The sequence below is a fragment of the Cervus canadensis genome, chromosome 4 (genome assembly GCF_019320065.1).
Source record: "Cervus canadensis isolate Bull #8, Minnesota chromosome 4, ASM1932006v1, whole genome shotgun sequence".
Taxonomy (NCBI): domain Eukaryota; kingdom Metazoa; phylum Chordata; class Mammalia; order Artiodactyla; family Cervidae; genus Cervus; species Cervus canadensis.
The window spans coordinates 10,710,968-10,723,583 of NC_057389.1; the positions used below are offsets into that span (position 1 = coordinate 10,710,968).

Here is a 12,616-nt window from a genome sequence, read left to right on the forward strand (position 1 = left end):
CTCGAGCGCGCGTGTGTTTGCCCTTTCGGGATGGAGCGGCGCCCAGCATATCAAACGTCCTCCAACCCCCTCTTCCTCCCGCCCCCAATTCACTCCCCTCTGGAGGGCGTGCGTTTGGCGTGTGTGCGCGCGCGAGGGTGTATATTTAGCAAAGACGACTGGAAGCGGCTACCCCTCTTGCTAGCCACCCCCAGCTCTCAGATCGCGTCTCCGATCTGTGTCCCCAGTCGCGGGGTCCTCTCCACGCGGAAGCGGGCAAGACTATCTAGGTGCACCCTGGTCCCCAGATCGAGCTCAAGCTTTGCTGTCCCGAGAGGACGAGCAGACTTCCTCAGGCGCTGCTCTCTTCCCACGGTGTGCGAGCCCTGGTGTGTGTGTGTGTGTGTGTGTGTGTGTGTGTCTGTGTGTCTGTGTGTGTCTGTGTGTGTCTGTGTGTGTCTGTGTGTGTCTGTGTGTGTGTGTGATTGTGTATGTACACGACTGAGCTCGCGAGCTTCCTCTCTACGCACCGCGCAGGCAATGCCGGCGACGTTACTCTGCAAGCAGCAGCCGGCGACCGAAGGCAACAGCAGCCTCCGCCCCCTCGGCGCCGTGATTGGCTGGCTTTGCTCATCATTTCCATGCTAGCAAAAAGGGAAGGGCCAGTGACGCCCCCGAACCCCGCTGCAGAAGCGGCCGCCACCTCCGATGCACAAGGTGTCTCTCCTGCAAAGGAACCGAAGCCCCAGGGAGGAGGCGCTGGACCGACCCGGGCAGAGCTGGAGGGAACCGCGAGAGAGAGCGCCCCGCGCAGCCCTCGGGGACCAGCCGGAGCTCGGCCGCAGAGGACCCTCTAGACCTGCTGGGGAGATCCCGGCTCCACGCTCTCCTCGGCTTTTACAGATCCACCCCCCGCGCCCCGCGACTACCTCTCCCCGGAACGGAATCCTTCTATGAAGAGGAGGTGAGGGAGCTGGGGCCACCAGGAGTTTCCCAGGCACCCAAGATGCGCTCCATCAGGAAGAGGTGGACGATCTGCACGATCAGTCTGCTCCTGATCTTTTATAAGACAAAAGAGATGGCACGGACCGAGGAGCACCAGGAGACGCAACTCATCGGGTAAATGCAAAGCTTCATTCTAGGATCTGACCAAAAGTCCAGCCGTGAATGAGATGTGAATAGAAGCGATCGCGTGAGGGTTGGGGTCGTGTTGGCGGTGGGGTCCGCCTGCGAGCGCTTAGTCTGGTGAAGTAAATAACAAAGGATGTTGTGGAGGTGTGTGATTTCTCCACGGCGGGTTCTCAGTAGGAGTTCAGCTTGCCCAGCGCGATGATAGTGACAGCTGCCTTGGTGCCGGGGCTCGCAAGCCAAAGAAGTCCCCGCAGAGTGTCAACAAAGAACGGGCACTCTTGCCCTTTTTACTCCCAGGGCAGAACTCGGTCCAGATGTCTTTATTGCCCTTCTTTCTTTCTCTCTGCTAGCTCTAAAGGGAGGTACCAGCAGAAGCTGGCTTCCTGAAAGGCTGAAGTTAAAGCCCAGAAAGTAGGAAATGCGTCTCCTCTTCTTTACAATTGGTTTGTTTGCTTTTTTTTTTTTTTTGGCGTCCAGTAGATCTGTGTATCATCATTTTAATTAGAAGCTCCAGGTCAACCAATGATACTTCCTTCTTTGCTGTCCGTGGGTCAAACGCATGGGCGTCATGGTTACAGTTTTGGAAACTGGGTCCTACTTCACACAGACTAGATTTCTGCTTTTTTCTTTAGTTTGTCTAGATGAGTTCAGAATCTTCCTCCACCCTAGGCAGTTCTCTAAATATCACACTTCCTTCCTCCCTCCCCTCGGCCTCTGTGACTTTGAAGTTTACCCAGGAGGTGGTTGCAACTTTGTGTTGCTTACATAGCTTGGAAGCGTTCTCTCTTTTTTTTTTTCTGAGGATGTGACCCCTGGTTGTCAACTCTGCTCAAAGTCCTGTTTCGGAAATCCTGCCTCATCCGGAGGTGTCTGCTGTCGCTATCTGAAACTCCACACTGGCAGAGATGCCAGCCTGGTTTTTCTTTTCCCTAAAGATGAGGACGAAGATAGAACCCTTGCATGTTGGGGCGGGGAGGCGGGGGCACAGGGCGGCTAAAATGTGTGTGTGCGCGCGCACACACACACACTAAACTTAACGCACTCCATTTCTCAATATTCCTGCTCCTCCCTAAGTAATGGAAATTTAAGTGAGCAAAACGCCGGCTTATCTGTACATTGTTCTTTGATAGAAAATTAACACAGAAGTACAGTCGAAGGGGACTGGAAAAGAATGAAAAAGCCAAAGAGGCATGTGCGGGATGGTTGTTATGCCTCAATAAATCTCCAAATGGGCTATTCGGGAAGGAGGGTCCCCGAACTGGGTGAGGTCCTTCACACGGGAAGGGAGTGGCTTGAACCTTCAGCCTGGCTCGATTGTCAGAGAAGAAGGACTGGGGGAGGAGGGGGCGGGGGTGGACGGGTGGGCATCCCCAGGTAGACCTGGGGCTTTGCAGACTGACAAAGGGGTCTTTCGGGAGGTGGTGAACCGGCGCCCGAGGGGGAGAGGCTGAGGCTGGGCTTGGGGGTGGGGGGGTCGAGGCTCTCGGTGATCTTCCGGGCTCGGTGGGCTCCGCAGACGCGCCTTGAGCCCAGACAAAGCGGCCGCGTCCTCGGCCAGGACTCCGAGGGTCGGGGCCTCGGCGGCGGGCCACCCTGGGGGTGGTGAGCCGGAGAGACTGGTGGGGGGGAGTCCCCCGGGGAGCCCTCTCCCCAGGCCTCCGTAACCCGCCGGTGGGAAGGCGGGGCGCACCCCGAGTCCTGGGATGCTCCCCCCTTCCTGGGCGACATGCCTCCTGTGGCCTCTGCCGGCCGGTGGGCGCAAGCCAGGGCGCTCGGTAGGAGGAGGGAGGGGAGGAGGGTGAAGGCGGGGGGCGAGCAGGCTCCAGAGGGTCGGGCCAGCCCCGCGGGGCTCCTCTCGCACCTTCTCCGGGCCGAGCCCGCCCCTCCGAGGATGCGCGGGGCGGGCGCATCCAACAGGAAGAGGGGTGCGCGGAACGGGGGTTCTCCTGGTTCCCCCTCCCTCCCCCCTCCCCCCCACCCCCGAGACAGCTGCCCGCCCGGGTGGAGGAAGCAGCTTCTATTGCAAGAATCAGGTCCCCTTTACAAATAAAAAAATAACTTTTACTGCTCCAGTCGGCCCCCGCGCGCCTCCTCCCTAATTAAAACCCGCAATCACGGCCACGCGGGGTGGCGCGCGCCGGTCGCTGAAACCTGGGAGTTGGCGCTGCCCGGTGTTCGGGGGTGGGGGGCGCACCGGGAGGACAGCTGGTCCCCCCCCCCCCCAGCCCACCCTCGCCCCAGCGCTTTCCCCTCGGCTGAAACGTGCCCCTGAAAAGCTGGGGGTAGCAGTTGATGATTTCAAGTCCCCTGAGTAGTGCTTCTGGTGGCGGGGTTGACTCATCCCAAACAACGGTTCTTCTTATTGACTCTCTTTCTGCCCAAGCCACGTGGAGGGGCTGGTCTCTTTGGAGATGAGTAACCCAGCGTGGCGGTTTGGCCGCCGGAACCCAAGCCGGTTCATCGCCAGGGGTAAACAGGAGTCTCTGACCTTTGGGGGCGCCGCTGCGTACCTTCTGAGTGGGCCGTAGATTCGGTGAAGGGCAATTCCATAGTCCTTGGATCTTAGAACATCCTTCTGGATTCGGATTTAGCGTCCCTGCTTCCATTTGGCAGCAGACAGGTAGTTTCTTTCTTTATTCCACCTGCCTGCCTTTTAACACCGGAGGTCCCACCTAGAGTCGATGTGACCTGGTTCTTCTTATATACAGGGTCGAGCAGTCATTCCACACAGAAGGAAAAGAAGAAACAGCCGCTCAGCTTCCCACACCAAGCGTCCACATTCACAAATCCCCAGAGGAATTCCAGTAGCATGTTTGTCATAAGTAATGATTGAAGAATAGGTCGACTAATTATTGGATGTTCAGAATTGTTTCTTTCAAAGCTAGCCTATTAATTTTCTGATCTGTTGGCTAGTTAATAAAGTTAAACTGAAAGGGCATTTAGGGGTATAAAGGCGTCTGTTCTTAACTGATATTTTTACTTAATGGGAGAATACTTACTTCCCACCAAATGGGAAATGGGAAAATGGCATTTGCCTTTCAGTTGGCATATTCTTTTACTGACTCTGTGTTCTTTGGATATAATTAGAAACATGCTAACTTAAAGGTCCTACAGATAAAATTATGTGGGCATACTCATTCAATGAAATAATGCATTTGGGAAAGTAACAAACTTGAATACCAAATAGACATTTGCTCTGTTACTCCTTAAAACTTGCCACATACTTTTTTAATGGTGGATTTTAAATGGCACTTTAACTTACTTTTCTTATTATCTAGAGATCTCCTTTTTCACTTGACTGTGCACTTTAGGTTGTCTCACTAGATTATCTCCAGTATTAGTTCTGAAACTTATGATAGGATTGACAGTGGAGATAAGTATTCATACTTAAGAGTATTTTATCATTGTTAGCAGTGTTCATTCCAGTTTGATCTAGGGCAGAACACACTCTGGTAACTCAGGAAACCAGAATCTGCATGTTACTTCATATGTTATAGTTGGAATTCTACTAAAAGCCATATGCTGTAAGTTAAGGTAGCATATCTCATTGTTTTCTAGTTTTAGGTAATGAAAACACAAAATTGCCTGCTATTTCTGTTGAGGCTTAGTTTGATGCAAGTTCTTTTTGCGTAAATAACTTACATTTTCATTTTAAATAGGAAGTTTAACCTAAGAGAACACATTCCAAATCCAAGTCAAGAAGAGTTTACAGTGAGGTGGAATACAGGGCTTTTGGGTACCTAATTTCTCTTCTTCTTCTTTTTTTTTTGTACCTAATTTCACGAAACTGAATTAATCATACGTGTTAGGTACTGCAGAATTAATAGAATAAATTATAGTGATGCCTGGCAACTCATATTTCAAAGAGAAAAATATTTGTAAAGTCTATCAACATAACTACTGACTAGCTTCTATCCCTGGTATTACATAGATAGCCATCTAAGTGGGATTTTTAGCTGCGTATACACAGGAATACTTTATATGTGGCTTTATTTCTTTTATATGGTGTGTAATTATCCCTTTAGAAGTACATATTGAATCTTTCTGTATATAGCCCCGTGCAAGGCATGTTTTCAGTGCAGCTGTTCGGATCTGGGATGAGAAGCTAGGAGGGGGTGGTAACATCCTTCATGCCTTGCATTCACAGGAAGGAAAAGGCTTGTCCAAGACCAAGTACTATCAAGGTCACACGTGAAAAACTCCCTGGGACTTGTTTAACTTCATATAAAGAAGTTTGCTTCAGAGCCTCAGATTGCTGGAAGCCTGGCCTTCTCACACGAGTTCCACTGACTTCAAGGAAAAGTGTGACTAGCTGTATCATTCAAAATACTTTGCAGTAATAAAAGTCTGAAGTTTGGCTTATCACCAGTTTAGTGAAAACAAAACAATGCAAAGAGCAGAGTAATGGGGCGGCATTTCGTTAATATATTAATAAACCTGATTTAAACTTTTAAAGCACTTCTTTAAATCTTTGCAGTTCTGAAAAGGCTCCATATGATATCATAGCAATCATTCTGCTTTATAAAAATGTATCTTTATCTACTATCTACCTGTCAGTAAAGCAATCTTCCACAGGTATTTAAAATGCCAGCTTACTTCTTCTATAAAAGTTTATTGGTGGCAAAAATAGTTACTTTAATTGTAGCAATCTGTGTTTAGAAAAAGATGAATTGACAGGCCAATTATTAGCAAGATGAAGGTTGGAAAGATACTGACCCCTAGAAATGTTTGTGTCCATTCCCTTGGAAGCACATCTCCAAAAGTATGAAGGTTAACTCTGTACATCCATGTTTTCATTCATAATGTAGTTATCATGATTAGACATGTAATATAAAATTTGACTCTGGGCCACTGAATAGTAATTGCACCCTATTTCCTTACCTCCTAAATGACCTCTATAAAATGACTATTATTAGCCATGCCTAGGCATGCGAGTGTATTGTTTTCATTGGTAAAACTGTTTAAAATATTAATTTTTATAGAGTTCTAAATTTTACAGGGAGTAGTTGCATTTGATGCTTTGAGTTGCTTCAAATTGGAACTACATGTTTCAAAAAGAATGCAAACCAAAATACCAAACTGTAAGCCTCCAATTACAGAATTCATCTAGCAGCTGTTGCAAAGGCAGTGTTTCCGTTGATAGTAGGGGGGGATTGCCTACATAATAAACACAGATTTAGACTTTGTGACTGAGCAAATAGCCATGTTGCTTTTTAACTATGTTCTTTAGATTCTAAAAAAAAAAAAAGAAAAATTAAGAGGTGACATGTAAAGAAATACAGATTTGAAAGGGCTAGGCCATAGACAGGTGGCTTTTTTTATTCTCTGAGTCTGGGTTTACATCAATACAATGCCAAGAAATAGTCTACTGAACAATGAACAGTTTCAACTATAAAGGCCCTAAGGGCCTAAATGCCATCATAGGTATCTGTCACTTCCAGTCAGGACCCCTGCTGTTAGCATGCCTCATGATATACTTACCCCAAGCTGTTGACTGGTGGGGGCAGCACAGTTGATTTCTTGATATAACTGAAAATACCAATAATAATGGCTACTGAATGAGTATTTCCCCAATTGCAATCTCTTATCTCCCCACCCCAAACAACTATCAGGAAAGCACCACATTGTTGAGATTTTTTGAGACCAACGTAATTTCAGAATTAGCACTTCAGTTGTTTTATAAATTACTTTCACATGCAGAGTCCCATTTAATCCTCACAAAGTCAAAGCATATTAGGTAATATTTTTGCAATTTTCAAGGTAAGGTTAAAGCCACCTCATCACAGAGGATGAGATGGTCCATCCATCACTGACTGGATGGACATGAGTTTGAGTAAGCTCCGGGAGTTGGTGATGGACAGGGAGGCCTGGCGTGCTGCCATCCATGGGGTCGCAGAGAGTCAGACACGACTGAACAACTGAACTGAACTGAAAGCCATGGTGGCCTGGAAAGAGAATATGGTCAAAGAACTTGGGGGCTAGCGAGCAACAGAATCACAAACATGCCTAGATCCCTTGATAGCCAGCGTCGTCTTACTCCAAAACAAAAGCTCTTTCCACTGTGTCTCACGTCTTCTGTGAAAATAAAATTGCTATCTTAGGAGTCACAGTTACACAGATGCAGGAGAACTGGCCAAACATCCTGTCTCTATTGTTCCACACGGCAGGGAGGGAGGGATTAAAGGGGAGCAGAACCTTGATGAGAATTTTTTTCTTTAAGTACTGCAAAGGTCTTTTCTTTACATGAAATCAGTTTTATTTAAAAATAGTAAGTGAAATAATCAGTGTAAATGATTGCCCAATAAAGTCGTACTCACCTAATTTTGATAATACCTTTCATCATGCTTATACTTCTTCTAACATACAGAAAGTGTTGTATCTGTAAATTGTCACCAGTAATCTAAATCAGGTATTATGATGTTATGCAAAGTGTTTCTTATTTTTACAAAGCTTTTGTTGTGCTCTGTTCCAGAGATGGTGAGCTGTGTTTGAGTCGATCCCTTGTCAATAGTTCGGATAAAATCATTCGAAAGGGTGGTTCTTCAATCTTCCAGCATTCAGTAGAAGGTTGGAAAATCAATTCCTCTTTGGTCCTAGAAATAAGGTGAGTTTCTTTAATAAGGCATAATAAATTTCACATCATGTTTGAGAATATATTGGACTTGGCAAACTTAACATTGAATGCTTGATTTATAGTTTAAGTATGAATACTTCAGTAAGAGTGAACCAGTGCTTAATGTTGCTCGCTGAAAGATGTGAAGTCATAAAACTGAAATTACTATACAGTCAGAAATATAAGGATGAATATGTGAGTTTTTAACATACCATCTTTATACTAATGAAATAAAACATTCAGCAGAACCCTAATATTTAACATACTTTTATCTTGATCGACATATATTTTTAGAATTATCTTTAACTTCTCTAAAGTCTTTAATAAAATCTTGTGTTTTCTCATACTGGATACAAGTAGAGCCTATTCAACTGCTATTTTTGCCAACAGTTATAAATAAATTTTACTTATTCTATGAGTACTTATTCAATAATTATATCCTAAACAGGTGAAAATTAGCAAATAAGGTTTCTAGAGTAGAGGTTTATTCTTTGTAAGATTCTTGTATTTGAAATCAAATTGAAATCAAATACAGCACCTATCTATATTCATTATATCTTGTTTTCTTCTGTTATAATTCTATAACTAACAAGAAAGTTAGGGCCTTCCTAATTATGGAGGAAACAAGATCATTTTCACTATAGTTTCATTGCTGTGTTGGTTGGCATGTTTAAATCAGAGCATTTCAGTAAATCAGGACTCTTTAAAACGTTCAAGAGAACAACCATCCTTTACATAATAAAACATTGCATTTTTCTAGCATTGGTAAAATGCTAATTACTCAATGACTGGAGTTAACAGATAGATTTTGTAAGAGCGGTTTAGTGGTTAAGAGGGTAAGCTGGCTGATCTCTTTGGTTTCTACCTCCTCACTCCTTGCCTCACATCTATATATGATGTAGAATAAGCCACTTGAAGGAAGAGTCTACTACCCTCATCTTCACTGTATGCATAGCAATTCATAGAATGCATCGCATCAAAGGCACTCACTACATGCTGAAATAGAATTGAAAGAGTGGCTGGAAATTAAAGGGATGGGTGCCATGGAAATGCAAGAATTGGTAGGCCTCTTTGTTTTAAACCTTTCAGTGTGACTGGAATGGAAACAGGAATCAAACCTTGGCAGTGCCAAGTGTGTCTGTCTGGTTGTTTTCAGTTGAGGGTGAACTTTGTATATTTGAAGGCAGAGTCCAAGAACAAGGAGATGGGTAGCATCTGACTGATGCAGGACAACTCTGACAGTTTATAAATCAACGTCTTCTGGGTAGAGTATGTGCAGCAATCAATATTTATTTCCAGTGGGTAAAAGGAAACTTCAAACAATTCTAATACATTAGCAGATTCCTTATAAAAGTACAGATTTTCATACTCTCTTGAGAGACTGAAAAATGTGATCACTCTGGACCTGTATTCCTCCTGAGAGTTCCTTGGCTGAAACCAACACTAATCATGGTCTCTCCAGTTGGACAGTTCTATACCTTGGCTCTGTTTTCTCATGGTACCTACCTAGTGTCATCCTTACTATCTCATACTCCTCTGCCCACATTTAAATTTAGAAACTCTGTGAGAGATGAGATAATTATGCAGGAAAAGCTACGGGATGTGGAACTCATAGGGGCCATGAATACAGTGTCTTTGAGTTAGGAATGGAGTAAGGATTTATATTTCTTAGAAGTAGATCAGAGAGAGAGATATATGGGTGATTAAAAAGAAAATATATGATCTACAAGAATGCCTGGAAAGAAAACTTTTAAGTTTGAATGATTTGGCGAGAAAGGTGTCAATTACGTAAGGTTCTGTAGATCAGGAAAAGGAAAGTAATGGGAGAAAATAAAGTAAAATCAGATATTGAAATAATTAATATAATTGTTATATCTAATAATTAATGTAATGAATATATCTAGCCATGCTGAATAATAAATCAGGTAAAGTCTAATAAGTAAATACATAATTAACAATAGTTTAATCAATAAATCTGGCCATGCCTTCTTAGTATCTGTGAAAAAATGAATACTACATAGGGGCATGAGGCTCCATCTATTGCTGTTTTTAAGATATTCAAGCTAAAAGTATTTAACATAAGTTGACCCAAGCAATTTATTATTACAGCTTTACAAATTAATGAGAGTTGCATTCATATCTTTGAGGGTGATTTATTTTCAATTATAATAGCTCATAGTGGAAATGAAATGTTAATACTCTTTTCATTTGGTTCTCCTTAACAGGTAAAGAAGTAAACAATTAAACAGTGAGCAAATATTGAATAAGACATACAAAGGTGTCACTTCCTTTCAAGGAAATAATAATTTATAAAACCATTACTGCTCAATATACAGTTTATAAAAATTGTACAATTGCCTACCACAGTAGTGACTAGTATCAGTTTGACACCTAATATAAAAAATGTAGAGTATAAAATAGCTAGTTAGTGGCTTAACTTTCTTTTTAAGTCCAACCTAAAACTAATCTTATTTTGGTTATTTTCCTTTGTTTTTCCCCACATCTATAGCATTTATGAAGAACCACATTAAATTTGTGTCTGCGAGTGGGTGTGGGCATATTTTACAAGTGTTTTCAAAATTCTACTTTGAAGTTTTTGATTAAGACATTACAACTAATCAATTTTGATCTTACAGGATTGAACAGTGCTTACAAATCTTTCTCATTTTTGAAATCTCATTACACTTATAATGCGCTTGTGACATTCCTAATAAATTATTTATCTATTTGCATTAAAATGTGAAACAGTCACTGAAGATAAATTGTTTTCCCCTACTTTTGTAGACATGATTTTCTTTCTTATTACTAATTCTTCCAGCCTTATATACACTCTGCTGCCTGCATATGCACATCAAGAAAGGATTCATATTCATCAAACAACTGTACCTCTGGGGAGTCATCTGAGAGAGACGGTTTCCTATATTAGTTCATTGTACTTTGAAAACTCACTGAGATTTAGGGAAGTTTATGCATCCCACAGCTAACTTCACAATTAAACTAATTAACTTGGTTAAAGACTTGATTTTATTGTTAGTAGCTTGTTCTTTGTATTGTAAGCTAAGAAATGACATGTTTAAGATGCATCAGATGTTGTGAGTCTGTGAACATTGTACTGAGAAATTACCTAGTCATGTCCAACATTTGTGACTTGACTTTTTTTTTTCCTCTTTGTATTGTTTCTTTTTGTTCCCTCATTCTTCATATATTGAATAGGAATCTAAAGAATTACAATACCAGATATAAATGTACGGAAATGTATGAGCTCAGCTACTGCTCCTCAGGACCAGAATAAGCACATCATGATTAGTCAGCAAATGTATCTTCAACTCTTAGTGTCATTACATATCAAAGTTCTTCAATGGATAAAGTTTGTAGGTTGACTAACCATAACAGCAGATTTGTATGTGCTTCAGCTGTCAACAATAATTTGCTGTTGCATGCATTGATTTACTTTAGAAGAAGGTCCACACACGGTTCTATTTGTTCAGTAAGTGACCATGTTGGGTCACATAGCGTATTAGTCCCCTGGTCACTCTTCAAAGCCAGGCCTCTCTGACTGTGGAACCAGAGCCTCTTATTATGAGACAAATTTTTTGGAAGGCTCAAGTTTAATAATTAGAGTGCATACTATTAAAATGCATCTTTATGTAAAGTAGACAAGGTGGAGTTTTTTGCTCTAAAATAATAAAATGTAACTATTCATCCAGTATTACCGAACGCTGAACCAAATATCAAATGGCTACCTGAGGTGTAAATTAAACTAAAACAGGCTTTTCTTCAAGGTTTTTTGAGACAGTTTTGCCTTTTCATTTGCTTGTGTTCAGAATTTTTTTTTTTAACACTATAATATCTTTCCTAAAACAGCTAGAACCCTAAGCTCAAAAGCCCTAACAAGCTACAAGGTTATGTTTTTGTTTTTGTTTTTGTTTTTTTTTCAGAGCTTTAAGGCACGTTGCCTTGCAGAATTAATCTTTTGAGACAAAAAATTGTGTTTTCTCTGCTTTTCGTAGGTATAATGAAACACTGGGCATTCCTTAAACTTTTTGTTTTTTTTTCAGTGAAAACAATTGAATTGATTCAGTGACTTTTGTCTAGAGTCAAAAGTTTGCAAAAACTGATTCCTAATATATGTGTATCAGCGCCTAATTCGTTTCTCAACGTGTGATGCATTCCAGCTGTAAGATTTGCCTCACAATACTTACTGATGAAGTCAACAATGTCTTTAAATTAAATTTTAGCTGCCACAGCACGTGTGCTCGCTGCGGACAGGAAACCTACAGAGAAGAAAGAGTGGCACCTGGTGATAGGTTAGCTAAATTTAACATTTCACAAGTGAAAACAATGTTTGGTAAATTAATTCCCCAGGACTCTGCGGCTGCTATTTCAAGTGGTGGGTGACGTTGAAAGGGAAGTTGTAGTTGAAAATTCAGTTGAAAAGTTTCTGTATAGAATCTATTCCTGTCAGTTTCACAGGCTAAACCAGTCTTTCGGCTTAAGCCAACATTGCCTAACAAAATATTATCTTTATGACTAACTTTTTAGTCTTACCAAAAGTGAGACATATTTTCTGATTCTGTCAGTTTGTCGTTAAGACAGTTGCTGACTTTAGGTGTTTGCTTTTCGAATAGGGTTTCAGAAGTTACATTATGCTTACAAATAACAGTTAAAGACCTGTAAGGAATCCTTCTGGCTTCCCTGGTGGCTCAGATGAAATCCTTCTGTTGTGTTGTTCTTTGAAGTCACACACAGACAACACAATTCTCTGCTTTAAAAAGCTGGGGATACGTTGACCACATGTTAGGAACGCTTACACTGGCACAGCCTGCATATTCAACATGAGCTTTTGTTGATTCATGCTTCCAAGTCCAGAAATTGGAGTTTTCTATCTCTTTC

The 12,616-nt window shown here is 42.3% G+C and overlaps 1 protein-coding gene across 1 annotated transcript in view; it reads left to right on the forward strand.

Annotated features, from left to right (window-relative positions):
* The first annotated feature begins 672 nt into the window (after window positions 1-672).
* Window positions 673-12,616, forward strand: part of ST8SIA4 (ST8 alpha-N-acetyl-neuraminide alpha-2,8-sialyltransferase 4) — a 98,953-nt gene continuing 87,009 nt past the window's right edge. The window contains 3 exon segments of the mRNA XM_043464572.1: window positions 673-738; window positions 740-1,098; window positions 7,583-7,714. Coding sequence (XP_043320507.1) covers window positions 688-738; window positions 740-1,098; window positions 7,583-7,714 — 542 coding nt within the window. The 5' untranslated portion in view covers window positions 673-687.